General features: G+C 44.6%; 1 protein-coding gene across 5 annotated transcripts in view; it reads right to left on the minus strand.

The window, feature by feature from the left end:
• Positions 1–20,413, minus strand: part of HSF2BP (heat shock transcription factor 2 binding protein) — an 87,415-nt gene that overhangs the window by 22,738 nt on the left and 44,264 nt on the right. For 4 of the 5 annotated variants that reach the window (XR_009494429.1, XM_059886755.1, XM_059886759.1 and 1 more), the window contains one exon: positions 12,681–12,784. Coding sequence is in view for 4 of the 5 variants with exons in the window: in XM_059886755.1 (XP_059742738.1) it covers positions 12,681–12,784 (104 nt within the window). In the remaining variant the exon portion in view is untranslated. Of the gene's footprint in view, positions 1–12,037; positions 12,387–12,680; positions 12,785–20,413 lie in introns of those variants that run through there. The other variant, XM_024992272.2, reaches the window with a different exon arrangement.

Here is a 20,413-nt window from a genome sequence, read left to right on the forward strand (position 1 = left end):
GGGCTGTCACGTAGTGAGCGTGCGGAGAACAAGCTGCACGCACGTGTGCTCTCCACTCTGTTCACCATGGAAGCACCGTGAGTGTGGGCTACCAGATTAAAAATAAGCCAGTCACATATATTCGACAAAATAGTACACAGAAGGCAATCTCCCACTACCATGTCTCACAGATGAAAACCCTGCCTTGGCGATGCTGAACCTTTAAAGAATGAAATCATTAAAGTCTGTCTTCCTGAGATTTAAGCACTCTGCATGGCCTTGAAAATTAAACGTGTAAGTTACTTCTTTGGCCGAGGTTTTAAATCACGCGAAGGAGAACACAGCTAACTCCATGAAACACACACACAACTTTCCCTGAACACTATTTGAAGCCAAAATAATGCTTTTAGCCATCCTGATGACATGTTCAGTTCCCAGTTTTCACTTATTCTTAATAATAATAGCTACCATTATTAAATGAGTTTGAGCAGGCTCCAGGAGTTGGTGATGGACAGGGAAGCCTAGCGTGCTGCAGTCCATGGGGTCACAAAGAGTCAGACATGACTGAGCAAGTGAACTAAACTGACTGACCATTATGAAAAATGTGTTCAGCAGAACCATATGAAATTGCTATTTCTATATGTCCAAAATGGACAGATTTCAACAATTCTATGTGACCCAGTCCACCCCCAGGCCCAGGCACTGTGCTGGGCGCCCTGTGTCCATGGACGGACTAACTGAAGTCTTGTAGTCACTCCGAAGCAAGTGTCAGTGTCACCATTTTACAGACCAAGAGTGGACACAGAGGCTGGTCAACAAACTCACTCAGGGTCAACAGCTAACAGGTAGGATTTGCACCCCTAATCTATAACCTGTACTTCTCCACCACACACAGGGGGCTCTTCTAAATCTTCACATTTTATAAAGGAGAGAAAAGCAGGCACATTGATGCTGGCAGGATACACTTTCAAGCCAGTGCAGATGTCACCTCCCACTATCACACCTTCTTTATATGCCTTCATTCTGCACGTCCAGAAACTTGGAACTGATTTAGGAAATGTTATTGTATTCACTACACAAACGGTGAGTCAGAACACTTCAGCTAAAAATACAATACTACTACTCAAACTGGCGTAAGCTACTAATCACACTTATGACATCTTATCAAGTCCAGACTAGAGCTGGATTCACTGGCTCAGGTACATTGTCAAAGACCTCGGTCCGCTCTTCGCCCCACCCTGCCCTCCACTGCCTCACTGTAAGGCAAATGCACTCGCTCATGCTTCAGGGCTCCATGCCTCCTTGTTCACATCCAACAAGGGGAAAGCCTCTCCACCCTCCATGGGTCTAGCCCGGCCTCATTAGCTCATGCGTCCACTTCCAAACCAGTGACTGAGGGCCATGCACTGAGTGGACTAAGCCCTGAATCCAAAACCAATCACTGACACAAGGCCAGGACTGCCATGCCTGCCTCAGACCACTAATCCCAACCCTGTCCTACACAGTACAGTCCCCCGGAAGGTGTGAAACCTCGACACCCAGGCCCACTCCCAACCAGTTACATCACAGCTTCCACAGATAGGGACCCAAAGCTGACTATCAGTGACAGGTAGGGTGCACTGAAATTAAAAGACGTTTGCTCCTTGGAAGAATAGCTATGACCAAACGACAGCATATTAAATTTAGAGCAGAGACATTACTTTGTCAACAAAGGTCCATCTAGTCAAAGCTGTGGTTTTTCCAGTAGTCACGTATGGATGTGAGAGTTGGATATGTGTCTGTGTTCTCTTTAGTTAGCAGTTCAGTCACTCAGTCGTGTCTGGCTCTTTGCGACCCCACAGACTGCAGCACGCCAGGTTTCTCTGTCCATCACCAACTCCCAGAGCTTGCTCAAACTCATGTCCATCAAGTCGGTGATGCCATTCAACCATCTCATCCTTTGTTGTCCCCTTCTCCTCCTGCCTTCAATCTTTCCCAGCATCAGGGTCTCTTCCAAGGAGTCAGTTCTTTGCATCAGATGGCCAAAGTAAGAGTTTCAGCTTCAGCATCAATTCTTCCAATGAATATTAAGGACTGATTTCCTTTAGGATTGACTGGTTTGACCTCCTTGCAGTCCAAGGGACTCTCGAGAGTCTTCTCCAACACCACAGTTCAAAAGCATCAATTCTTCGGTGCTCAGCTTTCTCTATAGTCCAACTCTCACATCCATATGTGACTACTGGAAAAACCATAGCTTTGACTAGATGGACCTTTGTTGGCAAAGTAATGTCTCTGCTTTTTAATATGCTGTCTAGGTTGGTCATAGCTATTCTTCCAAGGAGCAAGCGTCTTTTAATTTCATGGCTGCAGTCACTATCGGCAGTTGGAGCCCAAGAAAATAAAGTCTGTCACTGTTTCCATTGTTTCCCCATCTATTTGCCATGAAGTGATGGGACCAGATGACATGATCTTAGTTTTCTGAATGCTGAGTTTTAAGCCAACTTTTTCACTCTCCTCTTTCACTTTCATCAAGAAGCTTTTTAGTTCTTTGCTTTCTGCCATGAAGTTATTGATATTTCTTCTGGCAGTCTTGATTCAGCTTGTGCTTTATCCAGCCTGCGTTTCACATGATATATTCTACATATAAGTTAAATAAGCAAGGTGATAATATACAACCTGACGTACCCCTTTCCCGATTTGGAACAGTCTGTTGTTCCATGTCCAGTTCTAACTGTTACTTCTTGACCTGCATACATATTTCTCAGGAGGCAGGTAAGGTGGTCTGGTATTCCTGTTTCTTGAAGAATGTTCCAGTTTGCTGTGATCCACACAGTCAAAGGCTCTGGCGTAGTCAATAAAGCAAAAGTAGATGTTTTTCTGGAATTCTCTTGCTTTTTCTATGATCCAAAGGATGTTGGCAATTTGATCTCTGGTTTCTCTGCCTTTTCTAAATCCAGCTTGAACATTTGGAGTTCTTTTCTTCCCCACAAAAGCCCCTGCTGGAGTTTAGGATCTCTTTCCTGATGTCATACGGTCCACAGAAGGGACATGACCTAGGGTGCTGCGTAAGTCATGCACAGTGTCCAGAATGCACAGACATGACCAGATACATCACGAGAGAGAGGAGGTGGCTCCTAACCCGGCAGGTGCCTCCTAACCCAGCAGCTGCAGCTCAGGAACTGAGCCGCCTCAGTATTGTCTGAAGCACAGTCGAATGTCCTATAAAACAGGGATGACAATCTTCAAAGGCTGTGATCTGACCCAACTGGAAGCCATGATTCTGAAGAATCCTGTATCCCTCATGGAACAGAAGCAGAGCTCTAAGGGCGCCTTCCCAGGATAACCAGTTGAGGAGCCGTGCCTTCCATGCTGTCTCTGAGTTGCAGTCATGGTGGCTCCTGGTACTCAGGCCTTTCCCCCAGCCCTGAGAGCCAGCTCTGCTATATGACAGTCTCCACACCCCAGGCCTCTGCTTCATCATCACTCCTCTAAGAACGACTCCCACACCTATGCCTCTGGCCCATTATGTGAACCCCAAGCTTCTCATCTCCAACGATCTCTTGAATAGGTTCCTTCAGACTGTACTTTTACTGTTACTTCAAACTGAGCATACCCCACACCAAACTCATACATATATACATATACATATATACATATATATATATATATATATAAAATTTTATTTATTTATTTTTGGCTGTGCTGGTCTTTGTTGCTGCACAGGCCTTCTCTAATTCGGCAAGCAGAGGGCTATTCTCTAGTTGCGCTGTGCAGGCTTCTCACTGCAGAGGCTTCTCTTATTGCACCGCATGGGCTCTAGGGCACGCAGGCTTCCACAGTTGCAGCTCCTGGACTCTTAGAGCACAGGTTCAATAACTGCAGTGCGTGGGATTAGTTGCTTCGTGGCATGTGGGATCTCCCCAGATCAGGGATCGAATCCATGTCTCCTGCATTGGCAGGTGGATTCTTTACCACTGAGCCACCAGGAAAGTCCCCAAAGCTAATCTTTCTATATCAACTATCTCCCCTTTCTAAATTGTGACCGTGAATTCATTATACTTACACTTTGATCACAGACTACAGTAATTTTCAACTGTTCTCAGCTTGCTGGATTTGACCCAGGTAAGCCAAATGTTTTCTGACATCCTTCAAGATATAAAGTAGTCATCTGACCACTCAATTCCATCAACAACTGAAAATCAAACATTTAAACTATGTTTCCTATTAAAATCGTTGTGTAAGGTCTGATTAATCAAAGAGAACAGACTCCCTGATCTCCTGTGGAAAGGTTGACTTATTTGTCCTACTGGACCTTCTGAAGGCCAAGTGTCAAGTCAATAACGTTTGAGAGATTTTTAATGCTTTTTTTTTTTTTTAAAGATAAATACCACATCCATTGCACTAACAGTTTAAACACTGTGTTAATGCAAAGCATTAGGAGAAATATTAGGAGAAAGCACTGGCGAAGGAAATGGCAACCCACTCCAGTGTTCTTGCCTGGAGCATGCCAGGGACGGGGGAGCCTGATGGGCTGCCGTCTATGGGGTCGCACAGAGTCGGACACGACTGAAGCGACTTAGCAGTAGCAGGAGAAATATTTAACCAACATAATAAAACACTTTTATAGAAAATCTTTGTAAATAAAGACCTTAAATATTTTGCTTCTTGATCACGTGTTATCATCACAGTTCATGTAATAAAGATGTAGCTTACTAGAATCATGACTCTTGCAAGGCCACCTATTGGGCTGATAGGAATGTTGAAAACATGTAACTTAATTTTCACCAGCACCCAAACCTCTCAGACTTTCTCTGTGCATATAACCCAAATATATATTCCCAAATGTCAAGTATTCTCTATGATATAACCAAATTACAGACAGAGCTTTGCATCTTTGTGAGATGACGGACTGCTGCACACTAGCTGAAGGGCTTCCTTCATTGGCTGGAGATGTATCTTTGAGCACGTCCTGTGGATTACAGGTGCCTGGGGTTACCAGTGAGCCAAACAGGACTGCTGCCCTCTTGGAACTCTCATTCCCGTGTGGCAGACGAACAGTCAACAACAAGCGGACCAACCAGGGGACTACAAAGAATATCAGAAAGTGGATGGTGCCTCCGCAAAGGAGAACATGAAACCACAGCGAGGAGACATGCAGAACGAAGGTATGCTGCTCTCACTGAGGGAAAACGATGCTTAAACTAACTCCAGAAAAACAAGAGACGCTCCTCACAGAAGACGTTGGAGTAGCTCAAAATCTGAGAACAAGCTAAAGAGCCAAGACTTGGGAAGGGCAGAGTGAAGCCAACTTCAAACTGGAGGACTCCCTTCTGTATCCCTGTGTCAGCACTCTGAGCTGGCTGCCATGACCGACAAGTGGCCAGGCAGGTAGCCACAGGGCAGCCCTGGGTCACACCTAATAGTTCCAGGGCCCAGACTGGGAAAAATACTCTTCTTCAGCAGCTCCAGCTAGAACACACCTAGAAGATGACTTTGGTCTGGTTCAGGTTGCATGCCCATCACTACAATCATCACTGAGGCACTGCTAGGCCCCACACTAACCAGAAAGTGAAAGTAAAAGTCACCCAGTCAGGTTCAACTCTTTGCAACCCCATGGACTATACAGTCCATGGAATTCTCCAGGCCAGAATACTGGAGTGGGTAGCATTTCCCTTCCCAACCCAGGGATCGAACCCGGGTCTCCCACATTGCAGGCAGATTCTTTACCAGCTGAGCCACAAGGGAAGTCCAAGAATACTGGAGTGGGTAGCCTATCCCTTCTCCAGCAGATCTTCCCAACCCAGGAATTGAACCAGGGTCTCCTGCATTTCAGGCAGATTCTTTACCAACTTACACTAATCAGGGGTCCAGGTAAAAGGCCCACTCCAGGGAAGAAGGCAGGAGGACCATGCTGAGCAGACCCAAGCAACAGCCCCACAGACACTGAGTCAAGGCTAGCACTTCTAGCCCAAGCATGCCACAAGCTTCACTGAACTATGGTCCAAGAAGATATCCCATACAGTTCTGACCATATGAAATTGAGATCTGCTTCAAAACCCAGAAAATGATCACCTTCATAAATTTCCCACATGTGTCTGAAACAAGCCAACAGCTGGAGTCTTCTATGCATTTGGGGTGGGGGAGGGGGCAGACTGACTGTGCTTTTCAAACCATTCACATCCTTACTGGGTGTTCGTGCTTTTCCAGTTATAAAGCATGGAGTGGAGTGGGATAAAATGCCCCTGACCGTGGGTTTGTGAATCCCTTCTCATGAGTACCTCTGGGAGCCCCGCCAGGCTCCTCACTGACGGTGGGAATGGGCTCTGCTTCCTGTCCCCAGGCTCCGGGAGGACACAGGAACTAAAGGTCATCTGGATAGATGCCCTCAGAGTTAGCTCGGGTCCCCAGTAGCCTCTCCACCATCAGCTTTCACTCAGCTTTTGTGCTCTGGGTATAATTACTATTTTTCTAGCTCAGAGCAGGAGTTTAAAATGTTTTTGTTTTAACATCTCACTCGACATTTTGACTGTTTTCAGTGAGGAGAGTTGTCCAGGACCTATTCCATCACCCCCCTGCCTTCTAATCCATGGCCTGCGAGGATGGACTGTGGGGAGATCTGCAGGAGGTGACTGAAGGCCTCTAAACAAAAGACAGTGGAGGCTCACAACCACGTGGGAGTGGTGGACTGTGGTCAGCCTATGGACGTACTGTGAAGGCAGGGCCACCAGATTTCCTAACAGACTGCATGTGGGTGTCAGAGAAAAAGGAGACAAAAACCACTCCACGTCTTTACAGGCTGGAGAAACTGCAAAGAGTCAACTAAAGCCGGGAAGGCCATGGTAGAGGTTGGTGGGGAAAGGTTGGGGACTTAGTTAGCTAAGTGTGAATGGAGATGTCAAACAGTTGGATAAGTGAGCCTGGTGTCGGGGAAAGAGTCTGGACTAAAGATACAAACTGGGCAGAACTATCAATATTTACTATCACTTAGATAAACCAAATACATGCAGGACAGGAGGCCTACATGCCTTTTCAACACTGTCAACAAGAGCAGAAAAAGCAGCACGGAAAGCTAAAGGTGAGGCCTTCACGCCAGTGCACATTAACAGTTACAGAACATACGCCCATCAGCCCCACTCGCTCTGTCCCATCAACTAAGTGCTAGGGTCCAAGCCAGCTCTGCGGCTTAAGAGGAATGTGAAGAATCTGCAGAAAGCCTGGGAAAAAGCCAGCCACATAGTTGAATAAAGGGAAGGAAAGTGCAACCCAGCAAAGGTTAAAGGAAATGAGATTATTTAGTCAGGGATGATAAATAGCAACTGTCCTGCACCCTGGATCAAAGAAGTCGGGAAACTTGAAAGCAACTTGCTACCTTTAGGTCAAACAAACTGAAAGGAAGTGTGCTTTCACCACGGCATAAAAGATTTAGATTATAAGTAAAAAGGGAAACACCTATTTAACACCTACCATACCAAGTGTTGGCCCGGGCCCTACTGTGTTTTAATACACACTGAGACCCTTGAGGTAGAAATTCCCATTTTGCAGATCGGAAAAGGGAGATCCTAAAAGGTAAGTTCCCAAGTAAAAGAGCTGTCATTTCCCCAGGTTTAAAGAATCCCAAAATCCATGTTCCTTAAAACATATCAAATTTCCTAACATGAAAACTGATAAATGTAGGAACTAATTACTGGAAGAAGTAATTAAATCTTTTTCTTTTACAAATTAGGAGAGATTCTTATTTTCTAGTACAATATCATACAGCAGATCTACCTAAAAGCAAAGGGGCAGAAAAAAACAGTTTTAAAATTCTTAGTCCTGAGCAGTTATGACAGTCTAGAGTTATGAAAACAGCCACACCACCACGACCAACAGTGAGAAGGACATACTGCTTCTCAGAGGATATTTCTGTTTTCTCATTCTGTAATAAAATATATATTCATCTTCCTAAAATACACACCAAATTCTGTAACAAATTTCAACTTTTAAGTTAAAGCAATTTTCAACATAATTCAGAGGACAAACATCCTGGGCCTTGTTTTTAATCTGCCTGCGGTAACAAATAACTCTAAGGACATCAAGAAGATGACCTTTCAGAAGTCTGATTAGGCTTGGGCTGTACTCACTGTGTCAAAAGAACCATCACTGTCATCATGAAAAGGAAGCCTGCCGGCGGAGACAAGAGAGACTTTAAGGCGTCTTCGCCCCATCCCCCACTGCACGGGACCCGCAGTTCAAGCAGGAACAAACCACCCTGGTCAAAGAACACCACCTCTGGTGAGTGTCTGGAACTGACAGACACTGATGGGTTGTTGGCTACCTGCTGCTGCTGCTACCTAGAGCAGCCTAAATGAAAACAAAACTCAGAAGGACTTTCACTTGGCCCTGGAACATTCCTGGAGCACCACAGGTAGAAAAGACCTTCTTTTTATAGAACAACTAGCAGAAGGTGCTGGAAGATCACTGGCTGCAAGCGAGCTTAAACAGAGACGGTGTGTGGTTTCAGGACATCACCTCTAAGGCCGAGCCACGCCAGATCTGGAGACAAGGGAAGGCGACAGGTCACTCGGAACTAAGTGTCCATCTTAGGGGCACTTCCTGCAGGGCAGAGGTCAGCAGAGTGGCTGAGAGACGGGACCTGGAGCTCAGCTGCCCAGACTCCCACCCAGGTACGACCTTGAGGAAGTCACTTCACCCCTGCATGCTTCACTTTTCCTATATACAAAACATAAATGATCATATTTACTTAATATGAGTACTTAGAGAACTAGATCTGTGAACACACATAAAGCACTTAAGCAGTAACTGGCACTCAAAGAGTACAAGGAACTCATTTAATTATCCTCTCCCTTTTCCCACCCCACCTCCAGCTGGGACCCTCTGCCTGCATGTGGCCCACACCAACCAGCCTCGACAGTGACACCCCTTCCCCTCCAAGTCCAAGGCTGACCTCTGAGTCTATGGGTTCCTTGGTTCACATTCTCAAGAGGAAAAAAGCTGTTTGGTCAGGTTTCCAGCCCTTGTGGGCAGGAGTCATCCTGCACTATAAACACGGTCCCCGCCCCCGGCCACCTCCTTCCAGCTCTGGAAGGTGTGGGGCTTCACCTGACTGGCAAGTTTATGAGCCAGCATACTGCAGTCTACCAGACGCTGGTAGGAGACACAGACACCAGTGTCCAAGACCAAGAACAGTGCTCCTCCACAGCAACAGCCACATCCAGGGGGTCGGCACAGGCCAGGGAGACCCAGCTCCACAGGGCCAGCCGCACACCATGGGCTGCGGGCTCAGGGAAGCCACATCCTTTACAGGAGGAGTAGCCCTGCCAGAGCTCTCCCCTAGAGGGAAGCATGACCCGTCCCGCATGAGAGTCAACAAGCCCACCCTTCCTTCTGTTCTCATGGTGCTCACGGCACATGCAGCCAGAAAAAAGGAGGTCAGATCCTCTACTCTCCCAGAGATATCTAAATAGATGGATGTGTATATACTATTTCACTGACTGCAAGACTCAGTATTGCTAAAATGCCAAGTCTCCCCAAGATGAACTGTCGATTCAACACAATCCTAACAAAAATACCAACAAGATTTTTTTTTTTAGAAAGTGACAAGCTGATCCTCAAACTCGTATGGAAATGCAAAGGACTTTAGAAACAGTCAAGACAACTTTGAGAAAGAAGAAGAAAGTTGGAGGATTTATATTACCTGACTTAGAGATTTCTTCTAAAGTATGGTACTGGCATCATGATACAAAAATAGGTCCACAAAACAGAATAATAGAGCCCGAAACTACACGCTCTCATAGAAGGTCATCAGATTTTCAGCAAAGGTCCAAACACAGCCCTGCTGAGCAGGGAAAATCTTCCAGACAAATGGAGATGGATCAGCTAGGTGGTGGCTTCATGCAAAATAGAACACACACAACTTGGAGTCCTAGCTCTCAACACATACTAACTCAAACTTATCACAGACCTAAATGTGAAATGGAGAAATGCAAAAAGATAGAAGAAAACATTTTAAAAATCCATGTGACCTTCAGTTAGGCAAAAATTTCTATACCAAGAGCATGATTCACAGAAGAAAAAGAATAATAAATTAAACATCACCAAAATTAATAACTTCTGTTCTTTAAAGATGCTATTAAGAAAATGAAAAGGCAAGCAACAGACTGGGAGAAATTATCTGCAAAGTAGATATGTGACAAAGGATCTGTATGCAAAATACGCAAAGAATCAACGTTCAATTGAAACAACTTTATTTTCTTTTAATGGGCAAAAAGTGTGAACAGACATTTAATCAGAGAAGATATCAGGATGGGTGAATAAACATAGGAAGAGACGCTCAACATCATTAGTCATAACATAAATGCAAATTAGTAATGACTAAATACAAATTAGTAATAACATAAATGTAGTGATCTACAGTCATGAAATTAAAAGACGCTTGCTCCTTGGAAGAAAAGCTATGACCAACCTAGTCAGCATATTAAAAAGCAGAGACGTTACTTTGCCGACAAAGGTCTGTATAGTCAAAGCTATGGTTTTTTCAGCAGTCACATATGGATGTGAGAGGTGAACCATAAAGAAGGCTGAGTGCTGAAGAATTGATGCTTTTGAACTGTGGTGTTGGAAAAGACTCTTGAGAGTCCCTTGGACTTCAAGGAGATCAAACCAATCAATCCTAAAGAAAATCAGTCCTGAATATTCATTGGAAGGACTGATGCTGAAGCTGAAACTCCAATATTTTGGCCACCTGATGCAAAGAACTGACTCCCTGGAAAAGACCTTGATGCTGGGGAAGACTGAAGCCAGGAGGAGAAGGGGACAACAGAGGATGATGGTTAGATGGCATCACCGACTCAATGGACATGAGTTGAGCAAGCTCTGGGAGTTGGTGATGGACAGGGAAGCCTGGCATGCTGCAGTCCACAGGGTGGCAAAGAGTCGGACATGACTGAGCGACTGAACTGAGACTGAGTGAGGTCTGTCACCCACCACTTCCCCACCCCCGGAACATCTACAATTAAGCAGAACGAGCACAGAGAGCACTGACAAAGACGCACAGCCAGCGCTAAGCCTCTGCTGGGGCAGGGGAGGGGTGCGGGGAGCATGTGCAGAACAGTGCCACTGGTGTGCCGTGTGTGATAGCTGGGCAACTTCATCAAAACGGGCGTGCACCTACTACACAAGCCAGACACTGTACTCCTAGGTATGTACCCGGGAGAAATGGAAGCCTATGTCCACACAGTGACACACAAGGTGCTCACGGCAGCTTTACTTATCATAAGTCCAACCTGGGGACAATCCACGTGAACGTGAAGTCGCTCAGTCGTATCCAACTCTTTGCGACCCCATGGACTCTAGCCTACCAGGCTCCTCTGTCCATGGGATTTTCCAAGCAATAGGACTGGAGTGGATTGCCATTTCCTTCTCCAAGGGATCTTCCCAACCCAGGGATTGAACCCGGGTCTCCCGCATCGTAGACAGATGCTTTACCGTCTGAGCCACCGGGGAAGTCCTGTGGGACAACCCACACCTGAATAAATAAAGCAACTGCAGTTTATCCACATAACAGGATACTTATTATTTAGCAATAAAAAGGAATCAACTACTAATACACAAAACATAGATGGCTTTCTCAAAATAATTATGCTGAGTGAAAAAGAGGCAAAAAAGAACGCAAAATGCATGGTTCCATTTATATAAACCTGGAGAAATGAAAACTAACCTGTAACACAGAGAGAAGGTGAGTGATTTTAAGAAGAGGAACACAGGGGTGGGAAAGAGAGCTCCAAGGGGCAAGGGCACCTTTCAGGAGTGACAGTGATGCTCGTTATCTTGACTGTGATGATGCTTTCACCATGTACGCTGCTGCTGCTACTGCTAAGTCGCTTTAGTCGTGTAAACTTACCAACTGTTTGCCTTAAACGTGTATAGTTTATTGCATGTCAATTATACCTCAAAAAGTGTTACCAAAAAAATAAGCAGTTACTACCAACTGAAGCTCAAAAATAGAGACTGATCTGAATTACAAAAAAAAAGGGAAGTTAACTATTTTGCACACTTGAATGAAATACGTTTCTACTAAAAACATTAAAAATTATGATGAACGGATGGGGGCAAAATTTTAGGTTCAATTGGAGGTAAGGGAGAAGAGGAGAAAGAGTAAAGAAATTTTTTATTCCAAAGAAAATGAAAAACATTACATATACACATATATATTGATATGTATGTATACGTATGTGTGTATATATACACACATATATTGATATGCATGTGTATATACATACATGTACATACAGATATGCGTGTGTGTGTTTGTGTGTGTGTACATGGACTTCCAGCGCTGCAGTCTCTCAGACTTCTTTCCCCCCAACTGCTGCTTAATGACGGGATTTCTCTACACCTGGTGTTCAGAGCCACAGACAACATACATGGTGCTGTATCATTCACAAAGAAAGCAACAGGTTACTGCCACTTACTAGCTGTTTTATTAGGTAATTTTTCTCTGTGTCACAGAATCACAACTAAATTGAAAGCAACACTTCAGAATCAGAACTAGAAATAACTGAGCACACCAGGGAGTTTTCTGTAATCTAAAATCTGTTTTTTAAAAAACTGGTAACATCTTGGGATAATCCACTCTCACTGCTACTACTTTACCACTCCCTCCAGCCACAGAGGAACAGGTACACCAGCTGCACGAGGAACCTAAAGGTAGACCCCCTCCTTACCACTCAGAAGCCACCACAGCAAAGGGATGAATCCTGGGCTCTCACTAATGTACTTCAAGCCTTTCAGATTGATGCTCACGTTGTACAGGGACATCAGCATTAACCTGAAATATAAAAGAGAATGGTGTTGAAATGCTGGCCCCCCAACAGAGTTTCACCCTCAATGTATCTCCTGGTTCACAGGACCCTAACACATTTAGGGGAGCCCTTACACTTGAGATACCCAATTCTACTATCTGGAAGACAGGCATAGTAAGTAGAAGGTATGCAAAATAATACTTGTCTCTGTGAGGCTTCATGAAAGGGAGGAACAACAGTGCCACGTAATCCCACCTTTTATGAACTTCCATAATCAAGAGACACAAATGAGGGCACAGGAAACCTCAAAGCTGTACTTACCTTTTATGAACCTTTTATTACCAATCCTGCATTTACATACCGGCAACCCTCAATTCCTAAGTATACTGTACTCTAAAGGTTCAATTCACTGTTTAAAATTTAATCCTACCTTTCAGTCAATGAATGTTACCCATGAAGTCTGGGTGGCCGCGTCAGGCCATTCAACCCTGTTTAATCTACCATTTAGGGATGAAGAAAGACACAATCCAACCATCGCTAACAACCGACAATCCTACTGACCTGGAGTTAAACAGGGTTTTACAAGTGGTCTTGGGAACGGACCACAACTAGTAATACAGAGCCAAATAAAAACTGGAAAGCTATAGGATTGACTTCTGACAGTATTGCAGAATAGAGAGAACCCCAAAACTTCATACTGCAAAGTAGCAGAAAAGGCTATACAAATATTTTGCAAACTCTTGAAAACGAATGGGCTTGCAAGAAATGAAGGGAAACCATCTCTTACCAGGAACTGAATGAGAGCTCAAATTCAGGAAGGCCTAAAGATGGCTGATTCCAGAGACACGGAGCATCGGTGTCAGTGCCTTTGTGCAAAGGGACAGAAAGAAGAGCCTCTGACCAACACGAGACAGGGCTTCAGAGCATAGGCCGCTTCAGGAAGCCAGAAGAATGTGAACTGCCAAGTTTGGCATGAATGCATACTTTCTGTATGGCCTGAAAATCCACAAGTTGATAAGAAAGTAGACCTGGGACAGGAGCTGTTCCAGCCTCTTAAAGCAAAGGGCCCTCGACTGGGTCGCCAAAGAGTTTCCACAAACACACTGCTAACAACTGTAAGTTCCCAAAAAAAGTCACAAAAAACGTGAACAATAAGTCCTTAAAGTAACAGCACAAAGAACCAATGACAGCCAGAATTAAAAAAAAAAAAATTCTCAGACACTACACCTATTAATTGCCAAATAGAAAACAGCTGTGTTTAACAGGTTTAAATAATTCAAAAAGAAATTTAAAACGAGATCAAGGAGTTACTGGGGATTATAAACAACAAAGGCAGCTCTAAAGAGAACCAAGCAGAATATAGAAGAAAACTTTAATAATCAAACTGTAAAACTCAAGGGTAACTGACACCTGGGAAAGGAAAAATACTGAACAGAAAAGAAAGCTAAAGAAATGACAGCAAACAGAACGAAGCTGGGAAAGAGGAAGTCGAGAAAGGCAGGTTCCAGGACAAGGGGAGCACTAAGGCTCAAGTGCAGATCTGCCCAGGCTACGGCCAGCTCTGAACCGTCCACTGCACAAGGCAGACAGTAAGGAGCCCGGTGGAGAAGAAGAAGAAAACCACAGATGGAGGCACAGATCTGGCTGCTGACTGCCTATGGGGAGCCAGAGTGGAGAAGTCAGGTGGAGTTAACTAGGTAGTTAGGACAAACATTGGTTCTCTTCAGAAAAAGGAATCAGAGCCCACAGCCTGCTCCCGAAGTGTCTGGAGTGTGTACAACTGAACATTTAACCCACAGACCAGCGGGCGAAGAGCGAGGCGTGTGTTCTGGATGCAAATTTATGGGGTGCCAAAAAAGCTTACTAATCAAAGTTTTTAAAATATATTGTAATGCAGCTTTTACAAGTCAAAACTATTGCAAAAATTCCATAATAAGCAATGTATCAAAATTTAATATCAAGATGAGATCAGTGACAGTACTGTGCCAAGATCTAATGGAGCCTGAGGCAAAAGGAGAATCAGGGATTGCGATCGGCCCATTAAGGGATTAATTACATAAATTATGGCATATGCATACATGATGCCATGGAAATGTGTATTACAGTTTCCTGTTAAAATAGCTGGCTTCCCCACTCAACTTGGCTTGTCGAAAGCAAGCTTCATGGCTGATGGGTCTTTATAGATACACAGGCTGGTGCAGTTCCTGGGACATGACAAGCACTTGGAAAGTTCCATATGGAAACTGAACAAGCTCCACACGATCGAGAGCCTAGCAGGGCAGCACGCAAGACAGTCTGTCCTCTCCTCCTTCAGAATAGCAATGCCCAGTTCTCAAATTACCATCTTCTGCCACCTCGCAGGCCACACAATGAGCCAAAATTACAAATCTTTGCAAGTTTTCCTGACAACTTTTACACATATCCAAAATCTATACACTGGTAACTCATTTAATGAGTTATTAAGAGATGTTCAAATAATGTATTCATGAGGAAGATTGATTCAACACAGTATTTAGAATTTTCTGAGCTCTCTAATCCAGAATCTCAAGAAGAGAAATGTTCAGGTCACCAGCACAGACGGCTGGAACTCCTCAGACTCCAGTGTGTTTCCCACATTGCTTTCCGGCTAGAGCAGCAGGCTGAGTCACTGCAATGGAGATCCTATGGCCCACAGGGCCTAAAACTTTTCTATCTGGCCCTTTGGGGAAAGCTTGCCAAGCAGTGCTTTAGAGCCTAAAAAGAAAACAAGCCACTCTTTCTTCTCTAGATTTTAAAAGGCTATTAATATCTGGGTGGTGACTGAAGTGTGGGGCAAACCCCAGATAATATGTCTAGTTGAAATTCTTCCACTGACTCCGTTTAAAGTGACAAAAACACAAACTGACAACTATCTCTAAAATTTCACACTTGGTCATCATCAGCTCCATGCCAAAGAAGCTAGAATGGAGCAAACGTAACAGCCACAGCACCACGTGACCTCCTGCTACTGCCAGGCTACCTCACTGAAGACCAGACCGCTCCCAGGTCACAGCACCACTTAGTAAACAACAAACTCTGAACCACTCACTAGTTCTCATGTAAATGCTTTCTGTTCCAACGTTTCTACTCCAACCAAAAGTACTGTAAATAATCTATCAAATTTCCAACAATCAGGTCAAAAGAGACTTTCCGTTCAATTCACTCCTCTGGTTGGTATTGTTCAGCCGCTCAGTCGTGTCCGACTCTTTGCGACCCCATGGATACCAGGCCTCCCTGTCCTTCACTATCTCCTGGAATTTGCTCAAACTCACGTCCACTGAGTCAATGATACCATCTAACCATCTCGTCCTCTGTCACCCTCTTCCTTCTCTTCCCACCCTCAATCTTTCCCAGCATCAGAGTCTTTTTCAATGAGTCAGCTCTTCACATCAGGTGGCCAAAGTATTGGAGCTTCAGCTTCAGCATCAGTCCTTCCAGTGAATATTCAGGGTTGATTTCCTTTAAGATTGGCCAGTTTGATCTCCTTCCAGTCCAGGGGACTTTCAAGAGTCTTCTCCAACACCACAGTTCAAAAGCATCAGTTCTCCAGTGCTCAGCATTCTTTATGGTCCAACTCTCACATCCACACATGACTACTGGAAAAACCATAGCTTTGACTATACAGACTTTTGCTAGCAAAGTGATGTCTCTGCTTTTTAATACACTGTCTAGACTTATCATAGCTTTTCTTCCAAGGAGCAAGGGTCTTTTAATTTCATGGCTGCAGTCGCCATCCACAAGGATTTTGGAGCCCCAGAAAACAAAGTCTCTTATTGTTTCCACTGTTTTCCCATCTATTTGCCATGAAGAGATGCAACCGGATGCCATGATCTTACTCTTCTGGTACTTCAGTATTAAAAGGAAATGTAGTTTCCGAAAGTACTGCAATACTGGGAGTCATTTTTCTTCCAATGACAAAAAAAATAGGCAAATTCTGTTTTTTCCCATGAACCTAAGCAGAAGATAGGTTACAAATTTCCTTGTCTCCAAAGTCTCGAGACTGAGACACATCCTCCATTGACGGCGAAAGGACTGAAGCAAGGCTGAGATAAAGGATGAGTAACCTGCACACTACAAGAGTAACTCTTCTGCAGTGAAAAGGCCCTCTCTCCATCTGAAGCAGAAGGCTCTCCCAGGAAGAGGCCCGAGAGCCCTCCAGACAGTCTGCCGTCCAAAGCTGAGTCACCAGAAGTCAAGTGATGCAACTAACTACCTTATTCTTCATTGTAAAAGAAATGGTAACCTGTAACCTGGAAGCAACGAAGAACACACCCAGGATTTCCAAAGAAACCAGCCATAAAAACAAACCAGAGGCATGACACATCAGTCACCCAAAACTGACTAAAATCTAAAGTAGCCAAATTAGCACAATCAAATAATTCTAAGGATCAAAGAGCAATAAACTTCTTAGAAAAGGCTGCATATGTTGTGTGAGAAAGAAGTAACTGGCAGAGCAATACAGACACTTCAGACTGAATGACAGATAGAAACTCACAGTTGGAGGCCCATCAGTTTTTAAAGAGGAACACAGTGACTGATTAGTTAAATGCTGGTTTGACTTGCCCTGCTTCACTCAGGTTGAGCCTAAAAATCTTGTTGCTCAGTAGCTCAGTCACGTCTGACTTTGTGACCCCACAGTCTGCAGCACGCTGGGCTTCCCTGTCCTTCACATCTCCGAGTTTGCTCAAACTCATGTCAGTGATGCCATCCAACCATCTCTTCCTCTGTTGCCCCCTTCTTCTGCCCTCAATCTTTCTCAGCATCAGGGTCTTTTCCAGTGAGTCAGCTCTTCCCATCAGGCAGCCAAAGTACTAGAGCTTCAGTTTCAGCATCAGTGTGGATTTCCTTTAGGTATTTTTTTACTCAAGTACCTGCAGAGTACATCATGAGAAACGCTGGGCTGGAGGAAGCACAAGCTGGAATCAAGATTGCCGGGAGAAATATCAATAACATCAGATATGCAGATGACACCACCTTATGGCAGAAAGTGAAGAAGAACTAAAAAGCCTCTTGATGAAAGTGAAAGAGGAGAGTGAAATAGTTGGCTTAAAGCTCAACATTCAGAAAACGAAGATCATGGCATCCGGTCCCATCACTTCATGGCAAATAGATGGGGAAACAGTAGAAACAGTGTCAGACTTTATTTTTCTGGGCTCCAAAATCACTGCAGATGGTGATTGCAGCCATGAAATTAAAATTACTCCTTGGAAGGAAAGTTATGACCAACCTAGATAGCTTATTAAAAAGCAGAGACATTACTTTGCCAACAAAGGTCTGTCTAGTCAAGGCTATGGTTTTTCCAGTAGTCATTTATGGATGTGAGAGTTGAACTACAAAGAAAGCTGAGTCCCGAAGAATTGATGCTTTTGAACTGTGGTGTTGGAGAAGACTCTTGAGAGTCCCTTGGACTGCAAGGAGATCCAGCCAGTCCATTCTGAAGGAGATCAGTCCTGGGTGTTCATTGGTGGGACTGATTTCGAAGCTGAAATTCCAATACTTTGGCCACCTGGTGCGAAGAGCTGACTCATTTGAAAAGACCCTGATGCTGGGAGGGATTGGGGGCAGGAGGAGAAGGGGACGACAGAGGATGAGATGGTTGGATGGCATCACCGACTCAAGGGAAATGGGTTTGGGTGGACTCTGGGAGTTGGTGATGGACAGGGAGGCCTGGCGTGCTGCGGTTCATGCGGTCACAAAGAGTCGGACACGACTGAGCGACTGAACTGAACTGAACTATGTAACATAGAAGCCACACAAAAAGAACAACATCCACCTCCCTGGTTAAAAAAGCAAATCCCCTTAGTGAACTCCATCTGAACTCGGACTTCGTAGAGGTGGGACCACTATCCTCACCTGATGTGGGAGTAAGGTGTGAATCTCCACAGACCTTGACATACACGTGGACCCCACCAATCCTGCTCTCTGCATGTGCACCAGCAGCAGTTGACTGCTCTGATGGTCCCCACCACCACGAGAAGTTTGGCTGGGTTGATCTGAAAGGCTCAAATGCATTTTCACTGCTGTGTCCCCGCATACTGTCACAATCTGTTTATCTATTCTCCAGCTGACAGAGGTTTCATTACTTTGCTGCTGTGTGCTGTGACGTTTCTACACACCTGTCATGGGGTTTATGGGCAGCACCTTCCCTGGAGTAGGTATGCAGAAGTGGATCATCCGTCCCAGGCACATACAGCTAACAGATTCAGCCCCGCCGTTTCATCTCCCTCCCACCCACAGAGCAGACAGGACTCATGTCCTCTCCAAAGCCCAGAATTCAGACTCAAGACTGTTTTCACTGAGATGGAATGAAATGGCATCTCGTCATGGTTATGATTTGCTCTGAGGCTGACGTCAAGGATCTGCTCCACATTCATGAAGTTCAGCACGTCTTCTGTGAGGAACTGACCACCTCCTCTACCCCAAAGTGCACTGTTATTTACCTTTTTCTTACTGAGAAAGCCAAATACAGGCTTGTTTTTTTTTTTTTTTTTAATTGACTATGCCAAAGCCTTTGACTGTGTGGATCACAATAAACTGTGGAAAATTCTGAAAGAGATGGGAATACCTGACTGTGTGGATCACAATAAACTGTGGAAAATTCTGAAAGAGATGGGAATACCAGACCACCTGATCTGCCTCTTGAGAAATCTGTATGCAGGTCAGGAAGCAACAATTAGAACTGGACATGGAACAACAGACTGGTTCCAAATAGGAAAAGGAGTTCGTTGAGGCTGTATATTGTCACCCTGTTTATTTAACTTATATGCAGAGTACATCATGAGAAATACTGGGCTGGAAGAAATGCAAACTGGAATCAAGATTGCCGGGAGAAATATCAATAACATCAGATATGCAGATGACACCACCCTTACGGCAGAAAGTGAAGAGGAACTCAAAAGCCTCTTGATGAAAGTGAAAGTGGAGAGTGAAAAAGTTAGCTTAAAGCTCAACATTCAGAAAACGAAGATCATGGCATCCGGTCCCATCACTTCATGGGAAATAGATGGGGAAACAGTGGAAACAGTGTCAGACTTTATTTTTCTGGGCTCCAAAATCACTGCAGATGGTGACTGCAGCCATGAAATTAAAAGACGCTTACTCCTTGGAAGGCAAGTTATGACCAACCTAGATAGCATATTCAAAAGCAGAGACATTACTTTGCCAACAAAGGTTCGTCTAGTCAAGGCTATGGTTTTTTCTGTGGTCACGTATGAATGTGAGAGTTGGACTGTGAAGAACGCTGAGCGCTGAAGAATTGATGCTTTTGAACTGTGGTGTTGGAGAAGACTCTTGAGAGTCCCTTGGACTGCAAGAAGATCCAACCAGTCCATTGTGAAGGAGATCAGCCCTGGGATTTCTTTGGAAGGAATGATGCTAAAGCTGAAACTCCAGTACTTTGGCCACCTCATGCGAAGAGTTGACTCATTGGAAAAGACTCTGATGCTGGGAAGGATTGGGAGCAGGAGGAGAAGGGGACGACAGAGGATGAGATGGCTGGATGGCATCACTGACTTGATGGACGTGAGTCTCAGTGAACTCCGGGAGTTGGTGATGGACAGGGAGGCCTGGCGTGGTGCAATTCATGGGGTCGCAAAGAGTCAGACACGATTGAGCGACTGATCTGATCTTTTTTTTTT

The sequence above is a fragment of the Bos taurus genome, chromosome 1 (genome assembly GCF_002263795.3).
Source record: "Bos taurus isolate L1 Dominette 01449 registration number 42190680 breed Hereford chromosome 1, ARS-UCD2.0, whole genome shotgun sequence".
NCBI lineage: Eukaryota > Metazoa > Chordata > Mammalia > Artiodactyla > Bovidae > Bos > Bos taurus.